Source organism: Zea mays, chromosome 4 (genome assembly GCF_902167145.1).
Source record: "Zea mays cultivar B73 chromosome 4, Zm-B73-REFERENCE-NAM-5.0, whole genome shotgun sequence".
In the NCBI taxonomy this organism is placed as follows: Eukaryota; Viridiplantae; Streptophyta; class Magnoliopsida; order Poales; family Poaceae; genus Zea; species Zea mays.
This window is the reverse complement of record NC_050099.1, coordinates 12,085,724-12,109,587: the sequence shown is the minus strand read 5'-3', so window position 1 is coordinate 12,109,587 and position 23,864 is coordinate 12,085,724. Positions and strand designations below refer to the sequence as shown.

Here is a 23,864-nt window from a genome sequence, read left to right as displayed (position 1 = left end):
CCCAATCTACTGTTCATTTTAGAAAAGCAAAATAAACCAAGTCCTCTAGGGATGTCGGAGGCGAAAGCACTCATCTTGGGGTGGGCTTACTACTTATATGCTTTCAGTAGTTATCCTCTCCACACTTGGCTACACAATGTTTACCGTAGGAACGATAACTGGTACACCAGACGTGTGTCCATCCCAGTCCTCTCGTACTAGGGAAAGCTCCTCTCAATGCTCTAACGCCCACACCGGATATGGATCGAACTATTTCACGATGTTCTGAACCCAGCTCACGTACCAGATTAATGGGCGAACAATGCAACCCTTGGAACCACCTACAGCTCCAGGTGGCGAAGAGTCAACATCGATGTGCTAAACCTTCTCGTCCGATTCAATAGGAGTATTCCATGCTAATGTGCCTTGGATGATCCACATCTTTAGGTTAGGCACTGATGAACACATTGAACTATCCATGTGGCTAAGAGCCCTCACAGCTTAGGCACAACGACACAATTATCACGGGTGTGCTCTACCACTGAACTGATAGCTCGTCATGCGGGCCTCCCTTTTTAGTGAGGCAATGAGGTTAGGCCACTAAGTTGCTCCATTTTGGTGCTTAGTGCCAAAGAGGGAGAAATTAAAGGCCAAAGCAACTAGATCGACCACCACTTGAGTTTTAAAAATGTTTTGAGCTTTGAACTTGTCTTTTTATCTAAAACCCTCTTGATAGCAAAGAAATTTACCTTATGAGAAAAAGGGGGAGAAATGGGTATTTGATCAAAACAAGTTCTTTCAAACTAGTTTGTTTTGCAAAACCTAAGTGTTTTTGGCTTAGTAGTAAGAAAAGGTTGAAAATGGATTTGGTTGCAAAATCAAAAACAAGTGGTGGCTAAATGATCCAAATATGCCAAATCATTTGAATACTTCATTTGTTTGACTTTGAACTTCAAATTGCATCTTTTTGACTCATATTGCTTTAAGTTAGTCAACTTTTAGTTGCTTTAGGTGTGTTGGTATATGCTAATTATGTTTGTCTAAGTTGTAGGGATGCTCCCGATAAAAGTCAAAAAGATTTGAAGAAGTTAGGCTCAAAAGGGCCTTACTTGGGTTGTTCTGGGCCTTACCGGACTAGTCCGGTGGTGCACCGGACCGGGTCACACCACCAGACCGAGTTCGCAGGGGCTTGGAACTTAGGCACTGGGCGGCCTGGTGCATCAGATCGGGTCCATGTGCACCAGACCGGGTCTGTAGGGGCTTGAAACTTAGGCACCAGGCGGCCTGGTGCATCGACCAGGTCCATGTCCACCAAACTGCCTATACGGCTAAACTTCGAAGTCTCAGGATTTTAATAATAAAAATCACTAGTTTGTCTACACTAACTGATCCGTTGGTGCACCGGACTGTTTTCAACGGCTCTCTCCCGCGGGCACGCGCTGGCCAACGGTTAGCTAACGTGGCACCTGGTCCAGAGGTGCACCAGACCAGTCTAGTGTCAGTCAGTTAAGGAAGGGCGTCAGTTAGATCCCAGGGGCACGCTACTATTCCCGGTCCTATGGCACATCAGACCGGTCTAGTGTCCCCGCAGACTGCAGGATTTCAATATCCTTTTAGATGGAAGGAGCAATGTCTATGGGGATGCCTTGGACTATAAAAAGGATCCCATAACGCACTCCTTCGATAACCAAGCACTCCAAGAGCAACACATCACTCTGACACTCTACCACAACACATTCTAGTGAGATCCGAGCACCGTTTTTGAGTTGTTCTTATGAATTTGTGTGTTTGCGCTCTTGTGATCTTCTCTCTTGTGTTGCATTGCCACGTTTGCTTTTGTGTGTGTATTCTCTCCTCTCTCTTATGTTGTTAGTAAGTTGTAAACTTCATTAATATGTGTACGGCTGCAAGAGACTCCAACATGTGGAGATAACTTTCAAGGGGAATCGTATTGATATAAGGAAGATTGTGGCACTCAAGTTGATCATAGGATCCCTTGAGAGGGGTTGAGAGCAACCCTTGTCCATTGAGTACACCACAACGTGGAGTAGACAAGCATTTGAGGCTTGGCCAAACCATAGGAAAAATCACCGTATCTCATGTGCTTATTTCTTTGTGGTTTTTCTTCCTCTATCTAAGTTCTCCAAATTCACTTGGAATATTGCTCTTATTCTATTTCATATTTTGGAAGATCAATCAAGTGAAGAGGACTTTTTCTCTTCTTCTCACTCTTACTTGGTTTAGTTTTGAACTAACTGTTATTTGGACCAAGTTGGCACTTTCTATTCACCCCTTTTAGGAGACTCTCAGCATTGTGATTGGATTTTTGCAAAGGTTGCCGATCAACCTAAATGTCAATGGAACGTTGCCCTCGACCCCCTTGTAGATTGGTATTCGATGCAAAGTTTGACAAATATTTGTTTGTAAAATTGTGCGAGTATATGCTTTTGACTATTCATTGATGTTGTTTGGTTGACGTCACTTAGATCATTTTGTTGATCCAACCGCACCCTTAGGCGTCTTCGAGACATTTGTTGGCTTCTAAGTGTGGTTAGATCAACAAAATATGAGAAGTGTCTTTGCTGACATGGCTTGTGTTGTTATGTCGAATGATGGACTTGTGTTGTTATGCTCTGGGGACTCCATAGGCATCCCTTCAGTTTGCCCTTTGGCATCGCGTCATAGGAGAGACTAGGACTTCAACCACGACGAGGCCCTCTCCTAGGCCTCCATGGACCATGATCAAGAAAGTGGCTGCAACAAACGTCTCAACCCCCAAGGGATCGACATTTGGCGGGTGATGTCCCAGTTGCAGACTCGGTCCTCGAAGAATCTCTCGTTTCCATTCGAGTCAGTCGGGGTTGGTTTCGGAGCCCACCTTGGTTTTCAATGTGAGGAGGTGGGGTCATCCTCCGAAACCACCCTAGTCCTTGACGGGAGGACGGGGACGAAAGGGGTTATCGACTCGTTCAAAGGGACACAACCTCAACAAAGCCGCCCTTTGGGTCATATTTGGGGTGTTTGGACCGTGTGTTCATAGCCTAGGGTTACAGTGTCACAAATTATGGCTAACTTGGTGTATGATCGAGGTATGTCTTCGGCCTTTTCCCCAACAATCCCCATGTAACTGCCACTCTAAATAGGTCAGAGTAACACCATGGCTTTTTAATTTGAACCCGTCCTTTTAAGTTCTTTGGTGGGGAAAGCCACAAAAGGAATCATCACCATGAGATAATACCTCCCACCTCCAATCCAGCTGTCAATCTTGCTAGCTCATTCTTAATTATAGCGGCCTCTAGCTTAGTAGCTTGCCACCAGAGACTTTCATCAAAGCAGCAGGAGCAGGATCAAGAATTTCAAGTTTGTAATCCAACTGGAGTTGGGTAAAAACACACCTCATTCCTGGTCATCTACAAAAATATTACTTCCAAGGGAAGAAACTGGCTGACACAATGAGAGTAAAGTCAGATATGCCGACAGCTTTTGTTTACTCTTAATACAAATAGTTTAATTGGAGCAATGCTGTAGAAAATGTCTTGTGATCTCATAACAAACTTCTCAACATTTTGAACTTGAAACCACTGCTTCTTGATTTGATCTGTTACCAGATTAGGGTTTGATTCGTAATATTTTTTAAAACGAAAACATTTGTGTCAAATGGAACCTCAATTTTGCAACCGAAATGGTAGCTCCAAGCTCTGCTTCTTGTGGATCCCAAAATCATGAACAGTTGCTAGAATAACGAAGACGCTGTTCATACTGCAAGGTCGGAAAACCGGACCAAATTACAAACACCTGGAGTATGCTAGAAGCAGCACTTGCCCTGTGGCAGGCATAATAATTTATTACATTAATATATGACTGCTGCATATCGGTTTCTATGGATCTGTCTGTCCAGCAGAAGAGCGGCTGTCGAAGGCCTTTCTGTGCCAAATTTTCAAATGATCTAGAGGATGGGGCCTTGGTGGTGTAAGCCTAGCTGAGAGCACCACACCATCAGCCTCTCCTACCAGGCTACCACTGATATCTGCTTCGAAGCTTCAGGTAAGAAGAAAGCTGCTGCAACACAGGGCACTACAAAGCGGGTGATGTTTCAGAAACTGCTGGGCATAACCTGTAGTGGAAGTGTGGAACTCCATGCCAATCTAACAGGTGGTTGATCTTCCCAGGATTGAATCAATGCAACGGCAACTTAATCTTTTTATCTGGTTTCGGAGTAGCATGAGTCAAAACACGCAAATGACAGTATGATCAACACTTTATCCTCAGCAACCTGCTTCACAACTCTCTGTGCTTGCTGAGGCGCGCTTTGCGCACTGCTTCTTGGATATTCTTTTCATGCTCCTTGAGCATCTGCTCCACGTTTCCTTTTGCTGTAATCATTGAACCTGAGTGCTGATATATTCTGCTCTTGCCCTTGTTCTGATCAGATAGAAGTATACCAAAAAAGTTGTTAATGGTAGACCAAAAAAAGCATAAAAAATACTATGATGTTAATGTCAAAACAGCTAACTTGTTCCAATAGAAAAAATAACTCAGCATGTGCAATGTCCACACAAACTCTATGGATCCTAGCTTATACAACAATTGCAAATTGTTACATAAACAGGCACAATCGGTAGCATAGGATTCACATCATTGCAGAGCATAAAACCTCTGTATCCAATGAATTCTGGAATTAACCAGTCACAAGAATTACAAAAAGAAAATTGTGTAATCATCTCAACAGTCAACAGAGAAGAACAAAATACTACGAGAAAATACTCCTGCGAAGCATAATATAGGTGACGAGTGGAAAATATAACGGTACCAACCACAATTGTTTCGTTGAGTAAAACAGTATGTAAAATCGATATTTCAGTACTGTACTTACCACAGCTGGGCCCTTCAAACCCAGATTGTTGTTCTGAGAACCAAGTATTGCATTCCTTGCATCAGCAGATTCAGGTCTAATCATAGCAACCTTTGTATTCCCGCTTGCTAAAGGATTTACATCTTCTGTCTCGATGGATCCAAATCCACTTACACTCTCAGCTGCCTTTCTTTTCCTATTGAGACAAGAAGACAGTACATCAACATAACTAACAATTCTTCTTGATTGCAACCTCGCAGACCTGAAGCAAACAAGAAATATTTGGAAAAATGGTACCGCCTTGCTTCTTCCATTCGAAGTCTAGCATCATACTCTTTACTTGGAGGACACTTCGGTAAGCTTGAGGGGCTGCAAGCAAGTGGTTTTTGCCTGAAAAACTGCAGATTTTGGATCCATGCATTAGGTGCTACAGTACGGAAATCTCCAAAAAGATGCCTTTGAATACTAGATAGCTGATCAATTTGTACGGACCAAGACTAGGTTTTAAGAAACTACCTCTGAACTAGATAAAAAATCACAGAAAGAAACCACTATACATTTCCACTGGAAGCAACCTAAATTTCCACATGAAGCAAGTATTTGCTCTTCACATGATAACATGTTTCGACTGGTAGTCAAGCACAGGGCAAATCCAGCAATCCAGCTCAATGACTAGGCACACTAGTTAGAATTAATTAATATTTTAGGGGAAAAGTATTGACTGATTTCATTAATAATAAGGGTTTTACCCATTTTTCTTCTTAATATAATGATATACAACTATTCTACGTATTCAAGAAACAAATGATTTATCTTCATACTTTTGAACTAGTTCCTAAGAGCAACTCCAAAAGGATGTTAAAAAATTTATACCAAAAACTGATTATTAGGAATAGGCTAAAAAGTTTTAAGAGTGAATTATGATGTGTACTCCAACAGTTCCCCTAAATGTAATAGGTGGCGCAATCTGTGTAGTCGCCGGGAGCCTGTGGATGATCCGATACGTTGAGAAATGGCCTTTGATTCGATACGTTGGGAGTATATCCTCACCCTCCTTGAGCGCCTAGGCTTCCCTATAAGATGGCAGGAATGGATTGCGGCAATTCTCTCCACCTCAACCTCAAGAGTCATCCTTAACGGCGTGCCAAACCCCACTATCTGGCACGGGCGAGGCCTAAGGCAAGGCGACCCCCTATCTCCTCTTCTTTTTGTCATTGCAATAGATCCCCTGCAAAGACTCCTCGAAGTAGCAACTGAATTCGGAATGCTCACCAAGCTCCGTGGTCGCTCGCCCGACCTGCGCATATTGATGTTTGCGGATGATGCGGTCATATTTGTCACGCCCACAAAAGGTGAGGTATCTATGCTCGCAAGGATTCTGGAACTTTTTGGTGAAACCACAGGCCTAAAAACAAATTTCCAAAAGTCCACAGTAGTGCCAATCCAGTGTAACAACATCAACCTCTCTGACGTTCTATCTGGTCTACCGGCCTCGAGGACTTCCTTCCCCCTCAAATACCTGGGACTACCTTTGTCCATGAACAGACTCAAACGGGTGGACTTCCAGCCATGGATTGACAAAGTCTCTGCAAAGCTGAGTACATGGAGCGGGAAAAACCTTTCGGCGGCTGGCCGCCTCACACTAGTCAATGCAGTGCTAACCTCGCAGGTCACCTATCTACTCCTAGCCCTAAAACCGCCCCAAAGGGTGTTGGATTTCATTGACTCAAAACGTAAGCAATTTCTTTGGGCTGGTTCAGAGAGATTAACCGGCGGTAAATGCAAAGTCAACTGGGTCTGTGCAGCAAGACCAAAACAATACGGTGGCTTAGGCATTCTGCACCTTGGTTTTTTCTCGCGGGCCTTACGCCTTAGATGGTTGTGGCAGGAGGCCAAACTGTTAAATACTCAGAGGATGGCGAAAGATATACCTTGCAATATGTTGGACAGGAGACTGTTTGCAGCAGCAACTTCAGTCAGGTGGGGGATGGTAAGTCTTCTTTGTTCTGGGAAAGTGCCTGGCTAAGGGGTATGACACCTAGGGACACCTTCCCTTTGACCTACTCCATTTCCAATGGCAAAAATAGATCCATCCATGAGGCTCTCTCAAACAACCGATGGATTCAGGACCTACATTTTAATCACAATGATTTTTCTGCCGCGCACATACATGAATATTGTCAATTATGGTGCGAGGTAAATCAGCTTCGCTTAATGCACAATACCCCCGACTTTATCAATTGGAAGTTTACTATGAGTGGCCAGTACACAACTCAGTCAGCCTACCAAGCGCAATTTTATGGCTCCACATGCAGGAATTTTAATAGTATAATTTGGAGAGCTTGGGCGCCACCAAAGTGCAAATTCTTCAGTTGGCTTGCTGTTCAAAATAGAGTTTGGACAGCAGACAGGTTGGCAAGAAGGGGATGGCCTCATAATCCGCGCTGTGTCCTATGCGCCTCATGCCCAGAATCTGGACTACATCTTTTTGCTGAATGTTGCTTCACCAGACATATTTGGGCTGATTTGAGTATGTGGGCTGCAATTACGGAGATCCACCATTCTTCTTAGCAACCTGTAGGTTCGGTGCACCAATGGTGGTCGAATCTTGCAACATCCACAGTGAGAAGCGTGAAGGGATTGCGAACCCTCATCATCCTCGTGTCTTGGACAATTTGGTGTGAGAGAAACTCGCGAATCTTTGAGCAGAAAGAGAAGACCTTGACACAGACTATAGCGATGATTAAGGAGCAAATCCGCCTGTGGATTCTAGGAGGAGCAAAACACTTAGCAAGGCTGCTGTAGGTTTTGGGGAAGGGGAGGGGTTGGTTTTGGGACATTTGTGTCACCATACTTAATGTCTCCTTCCCTAATGTGTTGTACTTGTATATTTTAGCCCTCGCTGGCTCTCACCTTCTTTTTAATATAACAGGCAATTCTCTTGCCAGTTTTCAAAAAAAAAAAGAAATGGATTAGGGGGATGGAACACCAAAATATGAGGGAGAAGAGGCTGCGGATGCGGGATGCGAATTTTTTGGGAGAAGAATGAACGAGCTGTTGGAGTAAGAAAAATCATTATTCTTCACTAATATCTGTTTTGTGGTTAGTTTACACGTTCTTTTGGAGTTGCTCTAATTGATTCATAAATAAAGCTTATTATTTCAGCAGTAGTCCCTAAAACTAACAAAAACTATTCAACTTTCACTATGGTTAGGCCTATATAGAAAGAGCAGACGGAGTGCCAGAAGCTCCCACATAAGTGAGGTCTGAAAAAGGGATAAATTGAGGCAAGTCTTCCTCTGCAAATGCGGGGAGGCTGTTTTGAACCTGCAACCTGGTGACAACAAGACAGCTCTCACCTCTGACCAAACCTGCTCTTCAGTTAGGCATATATAGAAAAGAAAATATATTCTTTACAGAGGAATGCAGCGAGCGTCTAGTTCAAAATTTTCAACTGAGCCCCATTGGTGGTAGGAGGATAACTGTCCAAATACTAGTGTCCTTTTAGAGCCCTATTAGGGCAGCGGCAAAAGTACATAGTCAGCTCACTATAAGGAATCAATGCCAGCATCTATCCTATGTGGCAACAAATTAAATGAAGAGAAAGAGTGTTGCTATCTATAAACTTGGAGTAACCCTATACGTAGAAACCGAGGTGGTTTAGAGAGTGTATTAAGTATTAAAAATAGCTACAGATATGTACTATAGATAAATCATTACAAAGATTTATTATAGTATAGTATATAGATGACATGGATGTTGCTATACAGGTTACAGGGTATGCTATCTATACCATTGCGGCTGCCCTTAGTTGCTCATCAAGGCCATAACTTTAAGTGCTTTCGAATCATTAATTTGAACTACTGGAATAACATAAAAGACTTTGCAAACTGTTGCATGTCGTATTCCAAACCAACAAAAAGGTCAACAGTGACGAGTAAAAGGTGTGTAGAACTTACATCACTTCGGAGAGTCTCAGCAGCTGTTCCACGAGCATATGGTTGTAGTGCAAGCAAGTTATCTAGAAGAACAACTGAGTTTGGAAAATCTTTAAATGTCTCAGCAATGCACCCACTATACTGTCGGCTGGGCTTGAACATCCCTGCTTGTGGTACTTCCAGTTTACTCCAATAGTCATCAGGAGGTGATCCACAGAGCTTGAAAATTTTGTGAAGTTGCTCCACCTACCATAACATTGTTTGATGAAATCACTGTACATACTAAATGAGCATAAGGTAAAATTGTGTAACCTAATGTACTGGTATGGCCTATCATGTATCATAAAAAATGTAACAATTGCCTTTACCTCAGTTCTTCCAGGCAAGATTGGTTTGCCAGCAAGCAGTTCTGCAAAAATGCACCCTGTGCTCCACAAATCCACAGAAGGGCCATACTTGGTGGCACCGAGAAGAAGTTCAGGTGGTCTGTACCACAGTGTTGCAACACGGCTAGTCAATGGTTGCTGATTGTCAGGATCAAATGAGGTTGCTAGACCAAAGTCCGCAATCTTCAGAACACCATTGTTATCAATCAAGAGGTTGGAACACTTTAGGTCCCGATGCAGCACTCCATTGCTATGGCAATGATCGAGGCCACTAAGTAACTGCTGAAATAAACATTTGACCTGGATTCATGTGAAAACATTTAAGTCCATGTCACCTTTTCAGATGAAATAGGATAATATAAAAATCACCTGTGGCTCAGTAAACTTAAGGCCAGGAGTCGCAGCAAGACCAACAAGATCATGTTCCATGTACTCAAATACAAGATACAGGCTTCGTGAAACCGAAGATGTTACGATCCCTTCCAACTTGATGATGTTTGGATGATTGAGTTTCCGTAGAATAAGAATCTCTCTAGCCATAAAGCGCACGCTCTCAGGATCCACATTGACAAAACGCACCTTTTTTAGTGCGACAAACTTGTCAGTTTTAAGATCTCGGGCTTTGTAGACACTGCTATAAGTTCCTTGTCCAACCTGCAATTGGAAATAAGTTAAATAGTTAAAACAGAAAAAGGTTAGCTCCAAGAAGTAATCACATTCAAAACTACCAGATTAAGCAACTTGTATCACCATATTAATAATTTACCTTGTCTAATTTCTCAAATGAATCTTGGCGCCGAGGAAACCAACCTCGCACTGCCTCTGGTGCCACATTTATGAGCCAATCTGGCCATCCAGGTTTTGCATGTTCATCTAATAATAATGGCCTAGCTTCATGGGGCATACCCAATTCTAACTTATTCCCATATTTTCCCATTATTCCATTATGCCCGCTGCTGATCCATATTTTCAGTCTATGGTGCATGCTTGATTTCGTATGGTGGCCAACAGCTGAAACTGAAGTCTCTGCATTGTCCAACTTGTAACTAGGAGCAAGAACCTTTTCTTCTACCTGAGAAGTATTTCCACCATTGGCACTTGCTACATTTGCAGTATCATTACTAGTAGATGGTGTGAAGAACCATTGCCAACATGTGCATCCAGTGGTTTGGCTTCCTGAAGTTGTGTCATCATGTTTCTTAGAACACTTAGGACAAAGGTGGCTCAGAAGCACATTTATGCCCTTCCACTTGACTGAATGCATCTGATCTCTATTAAACTTGGCAGATGATTCTTGGTGAATATCTTCATTACCATAAAAGTTCAGTGCATGAAGCCAGGTACTCTTGATCCAACAGTAGACTTCACGAAATTCTTATTCGAAGTTCCAAACTAGCAATTGTGAATGAGGTCTTTATGTAATTCTATAGAGTCTCCAGACTGGTATTTTATTGGAATTTCAGAGGGGGAAACCTAATTACAAGAAATTCCAATCATAAATTAAATTGTAATTCAGAGAACTGACTAAAATTTAGATGTACGGATTGAAAGTTGGCAATGACGGATGTCTCTCTGCCACCCACAAATTGTACGATAATCCAGAATCCAAATAAAGGTTCTCAGGAATTCAGGCAATGAAGAAACAAACCTCAACTTCTAGGGCCTGTGCCTGGAACAGATAATTGATGTATTCCCTTTATTTGCTCAAAGGTATCGTTGGGGCTATACAAAGGATGAAATAATTTTCTTCACCATGATCAATCAATACAATTGAAGCTCGTCAATGCAGCCAAAAACATGCAACACAAGGTGTAGAAAACCAAAAAATAGAACAAATCGATATCCATAAGCATTACCCAAGCTAAAGAGATCAGAAAGAGAAATGTGCTAATAGCGATAACAAAAAAAAAACGGCAATTCCCTAACCAGACAATTAGGATTTACCTCAGAACTCGATTTCTTTCTCTTCTTTTCCTTTCAAGGAAATACATTGGCAGCAAAAATTGAACAATGCTCCCCATCTTCCCCTCTCTTCATTATCATCCTTAAACGGGGGAGAGAAAGGTGGGAAAAGTAATGTGCAAAATAGAAGTTGGATTAGAGTTAACTGCTCCATGGTATGTTTTCCCGTTTGAAGATTTCTGCAGCTTTTCCCGTTTTCTAATCTAACAAAAAAAAGTAAATAGAAATTAAAGATGGGAAAAAATATTATCTTTTAGGAAAATAAATCAACCGCACAGCACTTGGAGCAAGCAGGGAAAAATGAGGGGAGGGGAGGATTTGACAAGCGTTAAATTTAGATTGTATCGCTATTTCTAGTTTTCTATATTCCTTATATAGATACATTAAGTCAACCAGACTATCATCAAGCATTCTAGGAGGGGAAGACGTTGGAATAAGAACGGTGGAAATTACATTACCCAAAACCATCCCCTCCACATGATCGGCGTCAGGTCTTGAGGTTACCAGCTCCATCGCGCTTTACGGGCAAGTCTCCGTGGAAGAATCCTCTCTGCTATGGCCGTCCCTAATACGCGATGACAGCGATGATCTTCATCACCGCCACCGGCAGTGCAGCGACTGAATGTCGCGGGTGCGATAGGCCGCTTCACGCGAACGGTAAGGATGGTGCAGTCCTCCAGCCTCTTGCCACGTCAGCTCTCCACTCACTTTCGCTTTTAGGCTGAGTCCAGTGCACAGCCTCCCTCTCGCCCCTGCCACGTCAGCTCTCGCCTTCACTCTCGCCTCTGCTGCTCCAGTGCACAGGCTGCAGCAGGCTACAGCCTCAGGCTATAGCCACATCAGCTTTTCTATTTCAGAATTAAGTAATTCACGCGGATTTATTTCAACGCTCAGAAAAACACAACATAATATTTTTTATTGAATTAAAAATTACAAATTGCGTAATAATTAAAATTTGTGATTTTTGCAATTTTTTCGAATTTTTTGGACTCCAAACGGTCAAAAACGGCTAGTTGCAACGGCTAGCGTACGTGGACCAATCAGATCGCGACACGTGGACCAGTCAGATCGCCCCACGTCGCTCTCTCGCCCCGCCAGTGTCTCGCCTCGCTCTCGCCTCCCTCTCGCCCGCCTCTCGCCCGGGCGGGCGCTCCAGCGCGGGCGAGAGCGAGGCGATACCGCCCGCTCTCGCCGGGCGTGAGCGCCGTCGCCCGGCGACCCTCTCTCGCCCGCCTCTCGCCCACGCGCGGGCGGTAGCGGCTCTCTCTCTCGCTCGCGCTACCGCCCGCGTTGCCACCAGCCTTATTTCTCATATGCATAGTCTATAACAATCTACAGCTTTAGCCTACAGACATATCAGTTTTTTTTATTTCAGAATTAACTATTGGTACTGATTTATTTTGACACCTGAAAATTACACGATATAATTTTTTGTTGCATTAAAAATTATGTATTACGTGATAAATAAAATAAAATAAAATTACATGTCACTATTTAAGGGCCATTTGGAAACATGCAACTATCTTTTTTTAAAAAAAAATAGACGGTTAGTTTATTTTAATGCCACTCCATGACATCAAAATAAACCAGCTGTCTAATTTTGTAAAAATTGAGTGGCATGTATATAATTAATCTTTTTTTAATATGAAGCTGCCGTGATGAGAAGAGCGTGGAAGGTGTTTTTTCTTAAATAAAGTCAGTAGACGATCGTTGCACGAAGGATCTAGATTGAGTTTGTGCATATGTGCACAAACGTGTTCTTTTATATAGAATATTCCCTTGATAGGAATGGTTTTAGTGTCCTCCGACAAATGTTTAGTGAAGATTTACCTGATTAACATGAACTATAGTGACATATTCGAAGAAAGGTAAACATGAATGCTAGTGGCATCTTCAAAGAATGAAAAATAGGAATTGCAGTGGCATCTCCACAAATTTTTCTTTGAAAGGGACACCTCCAAACAGATAAAAACGTGGATCGCAGTGTCATTTTTGTTCAGTTCATCATCAGCACACAACTCTTTACACTACACTGACATCTCCTCAAATACAGACAAATGTGCATCACAGTTCAGGCATCAGACAACGTGACAAGTTTCGACGTAGCCAGAGCAAGATCGAAAGATGTTAATGAGTGAGGAGACAGCGTGACTTGCATCTGCGCTCCTGCGTCGAATAGCTGGCTCTTGACCGGCATGACCTGCACAATGCATAGCAGGGGGCCCTGGATTCAGATGAGCAGGGCAAGGAGACCTATCGGAGACAGAAAAATTTAGGAGCGACTAAACCAAAATCACTGTACTACAGAAGCCCCTTCTATATTATATATTTATATATGCACATTTATAATTTTAGAGAGGCTCTAGTGGGACTATGGTTCGATAGCGGTAGGGAGGCTCGAACCCCGTCCGTGCCACCGCTGCCTCTTTCCCGGCGCTGAACAAAACAACAAACCCTAATAGCCAGTAGCCAAAATTGCAGATCACCTTGTTTGGGTTACTGAAAGAGTTTTCGTCCATCACAGCGGTTGATGTGAGAACAGTAGCGGTCGATCGCAGCACATCGATGGTAGCTTGAAGTCCAGCTGTGGAGATTGCAACTCTAATAGCATCAGATCCAAAGTTTACAATCTGCACAAGAGCTTCTGGTATGAGTACAGATCGTAGTCCTTCAGATACAGATTAGGATCCAAGCAGGAAAAAAATTACTTGCCTTTACTCTTAGGAACGAGTCATTATTCTCTGAATCCTTCCAGGTAATTGCAGACGCTGCTAGAGAATCAGCAGAGCTGCCAGAACTGATCGTCGTCGTCGGATGAACCATGGCGCCACTGGACTCGCGGAAAAGCTTCTGCATCCAGTAGCTAGGAGTCCCGTAATGCTGCCAGGTGTTGAAGACGATGACGTCTGGGTTCCACCTATTTTTTTTTCCCGTAACACAATTACTGAATACCAGATCAACAAGAACAAAAGGAAACACAAGTGAAAGCAGAAGCCATTAATTTATACTAACTTTTTCTCGATATCATCGTTTACGAATAGTGGAGCATGGCAAGCCATCTCAACAGCATCACTGCCAAGGAAAAAAAACAACAACATTGGCAAAAGGCAAAGAACCAACAAAAGATCATCTTAGCTTCACAATAAAAAAATAGTGTAGATTTAAATATATTATATGCCACCTGTTCTTCTCCAGTCCAGTAAGGAAAGCCGCTTCTGCCAATGCAGCCAGGAGAGTTCCTCTACCGGCGTCAGTTTTCCAAACTGCATACTCGCTGACAAAAGCCTGCATCAACATATCATGTTTATTAGGAACATATTTACCATCTACCTATGATATGGGTTTCGCAAATGAGCAAGGAAACTAAAATAAATCAAGTTTCTAGTTGTTTCCAGACATGAAAGTAACGTCAAACATCACAGTGATCACTAAACAAAGATCAAGATGAACCGAATCTTAGTTGTTTGTAGACATGAAAGTAACATTTAACAGAATCTTAGTTGTCTGGGAACCACTAAATTGGGATTTACCTTGGGTCCACTGCGGGGTGACTTGTCAAACGTGCTCTTCATGGAAAACAGAGTCTTAGCATCGGCATAGACCTAAAGAGATGCATGGTTGAAACCTTAGAGAAGGCAAGTTGGCCAAGACGACGAAGAATGGAATGGAACAATCACAGAATAAATAGTTGTGAAATACGACAAAAAAATCATAGGGAAGAAAGAAATTTACGTGGAAATCGTATATGTCAGCAGGATGATCAAGTGGTCCGGACGAGCCATCACAGTTCGAAATCAGTTGAATGTCTGGATAGACCTCTCTTATAGCGTTGTAAAACTTGAGGTAATTACCTGTCCAATAGCAGTAGAGAACATCTTGTAACTAAAAGTACGATTCCTCTGCTAAACAAACTACATAGTCTTTGAATTTTCTGCACAAACATTGGGAGTAAAACAGATGCGATAGAAAAGTACCCGTCATCTTACCTCTATAAAACTTTCTCTCACAATCTTCATTTCCAATTGCAACATACTTGACTGGAAATGGTTTAGGGATGCCCCATTTTGGCTCTAACAGAGCCCCATGTCGAATTCGCACTGCCTCTAGCAAATTCTAGGCTGTCCAATATATCCTGTACAAAGATAAACAGTTCTGAAATACTGAAGCTAGGATTACAAGCTATGACAGACTACGTCCACGAAAGGTAGATGTATGGTATCTGTTATGTGTTTGTTATTACTAGTATTTTACATACTAAATCATGTAGAAGTTTAAAACAAACATGAGAGTAAATGAACAAGCCAGCGTAACATACATTCCCTCCGTCCCTAAATAACTATTGTTCTTGCTTTCCAAAAAGTTAGCATATTCAACATTAACTAATTATATATTTATATATAAGAAAATAATACTATTTATAATATATATTTAATATTATTAGGTATATATTTGAATATAGTGTTTATAATAAATTTATTTAGAGATACAAATATTACTACTATTTTCTATAAATAGAGTTAAATATTATAAAGTTTGACCAACTCACTTTTTATAGGCAGTTAATAAGAAGGAACAAAGGGAGTATTTCAGTACCAATTAAGATGTGAAGAATTTCGGCATCATTCACGCAGACTGGTCCTATATAGTTTTCTCATTATTAATCAGGGTCTACATGATAAGGTTTTTGTAGAATAATGAAGCCGATGTATTGATAATAGATGAGATACAATATATATAGAGACTCAACCATAACCCTAATGTGCCGACAGGCCAACAGTGGTGCCGGTCCACACACTTACACACAGGCTAACATCCCCTCGCAGTCGCAACGGGGGCACCACACACGATGAGACTGGAGTAGAGGCCGAAGGTAGGAGCCGACGGGTTGAAATCCCCCCGCAGTCACAGCGTCGTGATGGTGCGAATGTCGCGGCTGGAGTAGAGACCGGTGTGTTCTCTAAGAAGACGATAACCCCTAGATGCCGAGGTAGCTGAAGTCGAGGTGGTCGCGGTCGGGAGACGCGCAGCAGAAGCCTGATCTTTGGGGGGGTCGACGTTCGAGCGTCAACGATCGGCAGGGCGACACAACAAAAGGGCACCGATAGGCCGACCTTCCTGCTTATTCGATTGTCCGGGCGTCAAGGAGCCCCGCCAGGGAAGCTGATAGCAGCGCACGCGTCTGCGCCAGTCATGATGTCCGCGCCCGCGGCAGAATAGAAGGGGAAACGACAGATCCGGCCGGGAAGGCCACGGCAGCGACGGATCCAGCCGGGAAGACGGGACGGCGGATCGAGCCGAAAAGGTCACAGCAACGTGGATTCGGCCGGGAAGGCCGCGGCAGCGACGGATCCAGCGAAGGCGATGAAGGGGGTGGGCGGCGGTGTGGGTCCAGCCAGGCAGGGGCCTACGCCGGACCTGGCAAGGGGTGTTGACGGCAGCGATGACGGGAGAAGCTTGAAGGGTGAGGCGCTGCTGGGCATCAGCGCGGGCAGTTAGGAGGTGGTCAGCGCGATGAGGAGAGGCGGCACGTGCGAGGATGCCAACAGAGGATGCAGCGAAGAGGAGGGTGCACGTGCGAGGGACGCAACGAAGAGGAGGACACTGACCAAGGGAGGTAGCCATGGGGAACAGGGAACCGAGCAGCGGGGCTGCTCGCGCCCTGCCCCATCTCGACGTGCGGGAAATGGGGCTCAGGTGCCGAGCGTCATGGATCCGAAGTTTGGCTGGCGACCTGGGAGAGGTAGTAGCAGTGGGAAGTCAGCTGGAGACCGCGGGTGTGCGTCTAGGGGCTTGTGCCCGCCGAGTAGGGAGCCAGACGGCCGGAGAGGAAGCAGAGAGAGGAAGAGCAGCGACTGTTGTAGAGGAAACATGGAGAAGAAGATGGGGGTGTCGGCTTCTTGAGGAGAGGGATGATGGCCAAGCTCTCCACCAGCGCCGACACCCCGGCCTCGGTGCGGCTCTCCGCAGCAGCGCAGGCGGCTACGATCCAGCCCTCCTCCCCGCGCTTCTTCTGCTCCTCGCTGGCCGGGACCAACCCGGCCTCCCCGCATCGCCATTGCCTGGGGCTGGGCGCGAGCAGTATGGGGTGGGTGAAGAGGGAGTGCGCGAGCACGGCGAAGGAGAGCGGGAAGACGAGGCAGGCGGTGAGCAGCGCGGAGTCGCGAGCGGGATCGACGCCGAGACGCGGACCAGCTCCGCTGCGCCCAGCGCCGCGAGGTCGCTCGACGCTAGGTCCATCGCCGCTAGCGGGGTGCTGCTTGTGTCGGCCGGCCCGGTTGGTTCGGGGGGCAGAGGATGAACTCCATGGCGGCGCGCGCGTCCGCCCTAGCCTTCGCGGCGATGACGGCGGATCTGGACCGCGGCTGGGGTGTGGCCGCCCCCGGAAGGGAAGGATGAGCCTCCCGGGGGCGGGGGCGGCGGCGGCGGCGGCTGGTGTGGGTGGCGGTTGGTGGCTGGTGTGTCGGCTGGCGGCTGTTGTGGGTTGGGGGAAACCCTAACCTAGCTCCGATACCATACAGAATAATGAAGTGGATGTATTGGTAATAGATAAGATACAATATATATAGAGACTTAACCCTAACCCTAATGGGCCGATAGGCCAACATTGGTGCCGACCCACACACACTCACACACACAGTTTTTAATTCCCGATGTCAATTAATCTCTCATGCACATATGTGTGTGTGCGCAAAGAGTCCATATAGTTCCCATTGTACATGAGGTTCCTGCCTTCTATATACGTAGAAAAACTATCTACGGACAATACAATTTGCATTTTTCCCAACTCTAAACTGTTTCACCAAGAAATACATTCTCAACATCAAGATATAAAACAACACAACATTATCTCTTGTTCTGTTGCATCATCATCGTTCGAATTCATTCGAGAAAAGTTTACTCTGCTCAACAAAGAACTATCGAACATGAGCCATACCTTCACAAAGGGGGCAATAGTAGCAGTATTAACTTCATCGTTGTAGCTGATTCCTGAGTTTTGAGGTTGAACATTGCATCAGCTAGCTTAAAAGAGTAACAGTGTCTAAGATCTAACAAACCTAAAAAGTATTACCATTGTTGAATACCCAGATTGGGGCAGCACCTATGTCCTCAGAAAGCTTTTACATGGATTTCAAATGTGATAATTAGGTGATGATGAGAAAAAAGAGAGAGTATGAAACAGTGTAATTGATCTTGTACCAGAAGAAATTCATAATATCCAAGACCATCGTCGGTCCAGTACTGCCAACAATCTCCGAAGTGTCCTGGCCTCTCTTCCCATGGACCAATGGATTGTCTCCATCTGAATGCGTTTCTTAGCCAACCACCTTCCACAAAGCAACCCCCTAAAATATTTCCATGCCACGCGTAGATTGTTTCAAAGATATTTGAGCATATAACAATACATTTCATAGGTCCAATCGTCAAGAACCCTCTTATAAACACAGCGTACCAGGAAATCTTAGGAATCGTGGTTTTAGATCCATCAGCATGGACACAAGTCCTTTACGAAAACCATGTCCCTATACGTGTAGAGAGATAAGAGATTGGTTATTAATACTCAGATAAACCCGTGCTCAACAAGAATGACCGAATGTTAGAAAGAAAACAGGATTTGTTTCTAGGAAGATGAAGTGGTTGCCAGTGTCATGATTGTTCTTCTCTTGTTGTGAGGGCTATAATAAGTGGCTAAATGGAAGAATGGCTTAATTATTACAGTACTGAAAACAGCATTGTACTCTGAAGACTGAACCAAATCCATTTTGCATTCCAGTGTACCATTATTTTTGTGGCAGGCAGAATTAGTTGGCATTGCATATGATTTATTTATTGGTTTCCACTTCCTATCTGGTCTGGTTTATGTCTTTCAATATTAATATCCAACAAGGAAAAAAAACATAGTACACCTTGTATGTATCTGCAGGCATGAGTGACACTTGGTCCAACCAAACAGTTCCTTTCTTCTTGGATGTTATTTGAAGCCTCGAGGTTCTGTTAGTTCCTTTAGCAACCAACTTCTTCTCCACCTTTATCCACTTGGAATCCCCTGCAACTCTGCAGAACCAATATTTCAAGAGAGCCTGGATGATCAAAGACCCTCTTCTGGTCCAAACATAGGGCTGAGAAAAAAAGATACCAACATTATGGTAACTGAAGCCAGATTCTGCAACCCATCAGAGCTTGTCAGCGAAACTGTCAAGCATGTAGTTTTTGGCGACTTAACATACATAACTAGATGATATGTCTTTCCATCTTCTATGTTCTGGAAATGCAAAACGTTAGCATTACTATTTGGTACCAAGAAATAAAATACATAATCGAGACCTACTGAATGTCGTGAGAAAAACGAAATAAAATATCGAAGCGTTGATGTGTTATTAGGGGAAAACACTACCATGCCCCAGAATCCAGGGTTGTAAATGCCAACACCGCCAGCCGGGCAGTCATTGCAGAGGACCTCCATCCTTAGAGCAACAATGTTTCGACTGAAACATGAGGAACGATCAGTCTCCACATAGACGGAGGAGTCGTCCCCAACGATGAGCCAGGGGTCAATGTTCGACGGAGTATTGGGGCCTCCTGCTTCGAAACCTGAAGCAACAAATCCAGAAGATGGCCGTGCTAATCATCGCATCTAGCTAGCCTCTCTGTCTTCGGAGTGTCTTATGACAGTTGACTCCAATAAGCAGACAATACAGTCAAGAATAGCATTTGAGGAGAATCATGGATAGCTAGCTAAGACTAAATTACCTCTGTTGCTGACCAGTTCTGCCCATATCCCACCAGCTCCTCCGTGGCCCATCTCCTGCAGTATAATAAATTGCAAGAACACAGATGTAGCTGATGGTCGATCGTCTACACTTGGATTGGTCCGATTATGTATATAATAAGCGATAAAACTTGGTGCCTAACAAGAAAATAGATTACAGCAATCACCTCAAAGAACACCCCAAGGAATGTATCGGGGATCTTTCGAGCAAGCTTTGGCGAGGCATCAACCTTGAGGGTTACCATCTGGGTTGAATTCAGACCTGACGCTCCTCCTAGACATTTGCTGGCTATGCAGAGAAGTAGGAGCAGGAGGTGGATGAGGGTACGGGGCGGTCCTTCCATCGAATTGGAACCCGTGCGCTTCGATTCGACTTGCCAAGTCTAGTTCTGTCAGTACGTCCACCCACTGAATAAATAAGGGAAGAATTGAAGCTGCTGAGAGTGAGATATCAGCTGAGTTAGGTGGAAGATTGTATCTCAACTAGTATTACAAGCAAAGTACTGAGTGCCTCAAACTTGCCTGAACAACCAAGTAGGACTTCAACATCACTGAGCAAGTAGGCCAGCAGGAGGGATGCATGCCTGAGGCAACACAACACCAGCTATCGCAGAAAGCTATACTAGGTGATTGGCGTCGCTGTCAGCCTGTCACCTCTTGCATGTAAGTGAATGTTCACACTTCACACGTTCACAGCAAGCCATGCAAAGAATTACTGAATAAAATCGTGTTACACGTTCACACCACTGAGGTCTTAATGGTCAAGCCCTTTGTTCCTCCACGCCACATGTAACTATTATTGTGAAAGTTTAGTAGGATGAGTATCTAGTAAATAGTCTTGAATAAAGAATCAACAATAAAGTTTTAGATCTTATCGAGCACAATGGCTTTGATATATGGCGTGTCTTCGTAAGAAAACGAACCAAGGCTCATATTTCAAAAGTTTTAGGTGTTTGATAACTATTTGGAATAATATTCATAGTTAGTGTCTTTGGTTATAGTTCAAAGAATGCAACGTGGACTTGGACGAAGACAAAATAGTGATCAAGGAGATCAACATCTTAAGAAAGGTATCAAAAGACTTGTTGAAGATATGCAACAACATGCAAGAGTCTAGGGCACGAGATTAAATCTAGCTAGACATAAACATCACAAAGAAACAAAGAACAGATGAAATTACATGGTGTTCTGACTCTGGTGTTAAGGCGTTGGATCATACCCTGCTACTATTCTCCTCATAAAAGTGCCGGACCAGTACTATTCAGTAGAGAGCATCGAAGGTTTATGGTGGACCCAACTCGATGAGGACAGAGCATCGATGCAACAACCATCGGTCGTTGGCCTAAATTAGGGGTGTAAACGAGTCGAGCCGAGCTCGGCTCAACTCGTTGAGCCAACGAGTCTAGCTATAAACGTAGATCTGTTCTCTAAATTATAATATAAAATTTTAAAAATATTTTAAATAACATATTTTAAATTAGTAAAATAGATGTATCACTAATATAATATAGAAAATACATTAATTTTGTATAGTAATATTAAATAACATAAATTAATTGTCTACTCGGTACTAATATTATATGCTAATTAGGATTTTATGTAACAAAATGTTGTTACATTGAGCCATGAGCCAGCTCGCGAGCTGCAGCGAGCCAAGCCGAGCTGGCTCGCTCTTTTCACGAGCCACAAAAATAGGCTCGACTCGGGCTAGTTCTAAGCATTAAGCCGGTCCGAGCTGCTGCGAGCCAGCTCGTCGAGCTCGAGCTTTTTTTCAGCCCTAGCCTGAATAGCTCAAACAAGAGAGGCACTGTTCACTAGAGGGTCCACCGGTCAATATGAAAGACGGAAGGCATCAGACCCTGGACTAAAGTCCGATAGTGGTCACCGGACCAGACTCATGATGCTTGGTAGTTTTTTGGGAGTTCACCATAGGGCATCAGACCACACTACAAGAGCTACAGGCATTTTCGGCGGCCAGAAGCCGCCGAAAATAAGCCTTTTGCCGCCGAAAATAACCTATTTTCGGCGGCAAAGAGGTTATTTTCGGCGGAGTCTGGCCGCCAAAAAAAACCGGCCGAAATAAGGCTTTATTTTCGGCGGCCAGGACCTGGCCGCCGAAAACAGCTTATTTCCGGCGGCTGGCTCCCTGACCGCCGAAAATAACAGATTATTTCCGGCGGCCACGTAGTCAGCCGCCAGAAATTAATACTGCCAAAAATAGTATCCCTATTTTCGGCGGCCAGGGAGGCCGCCGAAAATAACTAATTTCAGAGCAAAAAAAATTGAAAAAATGCGAAAAATAACAGAATTTCATACAAAATTCATACAATAACAGAAAATTCATACTTGAGTTCACAACATAAAACTTGAGTCCATACAAATATAAAGTCCACAAATAGTCCATACAAACATAAAATCCACAAATAGTTCATTACAACGTACAGTGCGGCACAAAGCTAACTTAATCACATATCGGGGTCGTTGGAGTTGTGTCCACTACCTACAGAAGCCAAGAACTGGTTGACGAAGTCGTGTGACGGGTTTGGATCCTAAAGAAAAAAGAAGACATTAATAACGACATTGGTTACATCTATAATAACGACTATTCAAACAAATTGTTTCTCAAACTAACCTCTCCTGCATAAGCTCCCTCCCCTGCATAAGCTCCTCCTGGTGCTGGTATGACCAGTGGTGGCGTGTTGTGGCCTATGACCCTGGATCCCTACAAAATCAAGTTTAGTAAAGATTTGAAATTAGGTTGATACAAACGACAAGTCTTAACTAAATTGAATAACCTGATGTGGAGGTGGAGGTGTCGGAGCATGTAATCCCCACTGAGGCATCGACAGCTGAAATTGAGGGAAAACAAATGGTTGCTGCTGTGCCTGCTGTGGAAACCAAGACTGTTGCAAATATAATATATTAGTTATAGAACCAATATCGAGCGTGTTGAGAATAAATAAGACACTCACGTTCATTGCTTGTTGCGCCTGTGCGTTGTAAGCAACCATGTACTCTGATTGCTGTTGGAGAAATGCCATTTGTTGTTGCCGCAGCTCTTCACGAAACTTTTCTTGCTGCTCCCTCATAGCTTCCTCCATGCTAGATACAGAGCGACGACTATGTCTGCTACTACCACAGCCCGCCTGCGACGAAGAGCCGCCACGAGAACGCAACTCCGTCGAATCGATAACACCGGTAAACATAGAATATCTTGAAAAACAAGAAAATTAGCTATTCGGTCGTAGTTCCAATATTATTGAAAATAATTCAGAAGTTCATACCGTCCATGCGCCTTGCCTCCAAGTGAATGCACAACTTCAGCGTCGATGGTAGGCGCTCCTCGCCAATCGTAGTCTTCTCCATACTTCTTAACCATCTCCTGCCCGTATGTTTCCTGCAATACAATATGAAGGTTTAGCACACATGTAATTTATAGCTATATGACAAGAAAATATTAATCATAACAACAACTAACCATACGCTCAACGACCGCTTGACTACACAGCTCATCGGAGATTTCATTGTTTTTCGCTCGATGCCCTCTCCTATAAACATCGATTGGGCTCGGGACAACTCCAGTTTGAGCCTCCTGCAAATATATGAGTTCAATCCTGTTTCATTTCTGAGTAAAATAGAATACTACATACTCACCATTCGCTTAGCCAACCGAATGTGTCCATCAGCCCCATAGGTATGGTTGACTACGACCTCATCATCGTCCTCGTCCTGCTGATGGCGCTGCCTATGTCGATTTCTGTTTGACTTCTCAATCCACTCGGGCGAAGCCCATATCTCACACAAAGCCTTGTAAGCCTGCGGCCGGTGTTCCATCCATGGAAGAGTTACCTGCATATAAAGCGTTAGCTCAAAATTACATTCACATCTGAATGAGCTATTAAATTAGATTTTTACCTCCATGTACTCGTCTACAGTCAAGTAGACATCTGAATATTGTCGAAAGTTGTTGATAGAATGAC

The 23,864-nt window shown here is 43.8% G+C and overlaps 1 protein-coding gene and 1 pseudogene across 6 annotated transcripts; both read right to left on the bottom strand.

Annotated features, from left to right (window-relative positions):
• Positions 1 to 3,717: 3,717 nt before the first annotated feature.
• LOC103652833 (probable serine/threonine-protein kinase At1g54610) lies at positions 3,718 to 11,806 on the bottom strand. 6 transcript variants are annotated; one of them, XM_023302333.2, is made up of 10 exons: positions 11,576 to 11,755; positions 11,100 to 11,320; positions 10,804 to 10,877; positions 9,922 to 10,628; positions 9,525 to 9,809; positions 9,138 to 9,455; positions 8,791 to 9,015; positions 5,129 to 5,229; positions 4,853 to 5,027; positions 3,718 to 4,401 (listed from the first exon to the last, which is right to left on the bottom strand). In XM_023302333.2, the coding sequence occupies exons 4-10, from the start codon at positions 10,417 to 10,419 to the stop codon at positions 4,258 to 4,260; spliced, it is 1,746 nt and encodes a 581-aa protein (XP_023158101.1). In that variant the 5' UTR covers positions 10,420 to 10,628; positions 10,804 to 10,877; positions 11,100 to 11,320; positions 11,576 to 11,755; the 3' UTR covers positions 3,718 to 4,257. The 6 variants fall into 6 exon arrangements, with proteins under 6 accessions (XP_023158101.1, XP_020408057.1, XP_020408054.1 ...); XM_020552468.2 differs by having other exon boundaries at positions 10,804 to 10,901; positions 11,576 to 11,688; XM_020552465.3 differs by having other exon boundaries at positions 10,804 to 11,320; positions 11,576 to 11,806.
• Positions 11,807 to 13,025: 1,219 nt separating this feature from the next.
• On the bottom strand, positions 13,026 to 20,299 carry LOC103652835 (alpha-L-arabinofuranosidase 1-like; annotated as a pseudogene).
• Positions 20,300 to 23,864: the final 3,565 nt, after the last annotated feature.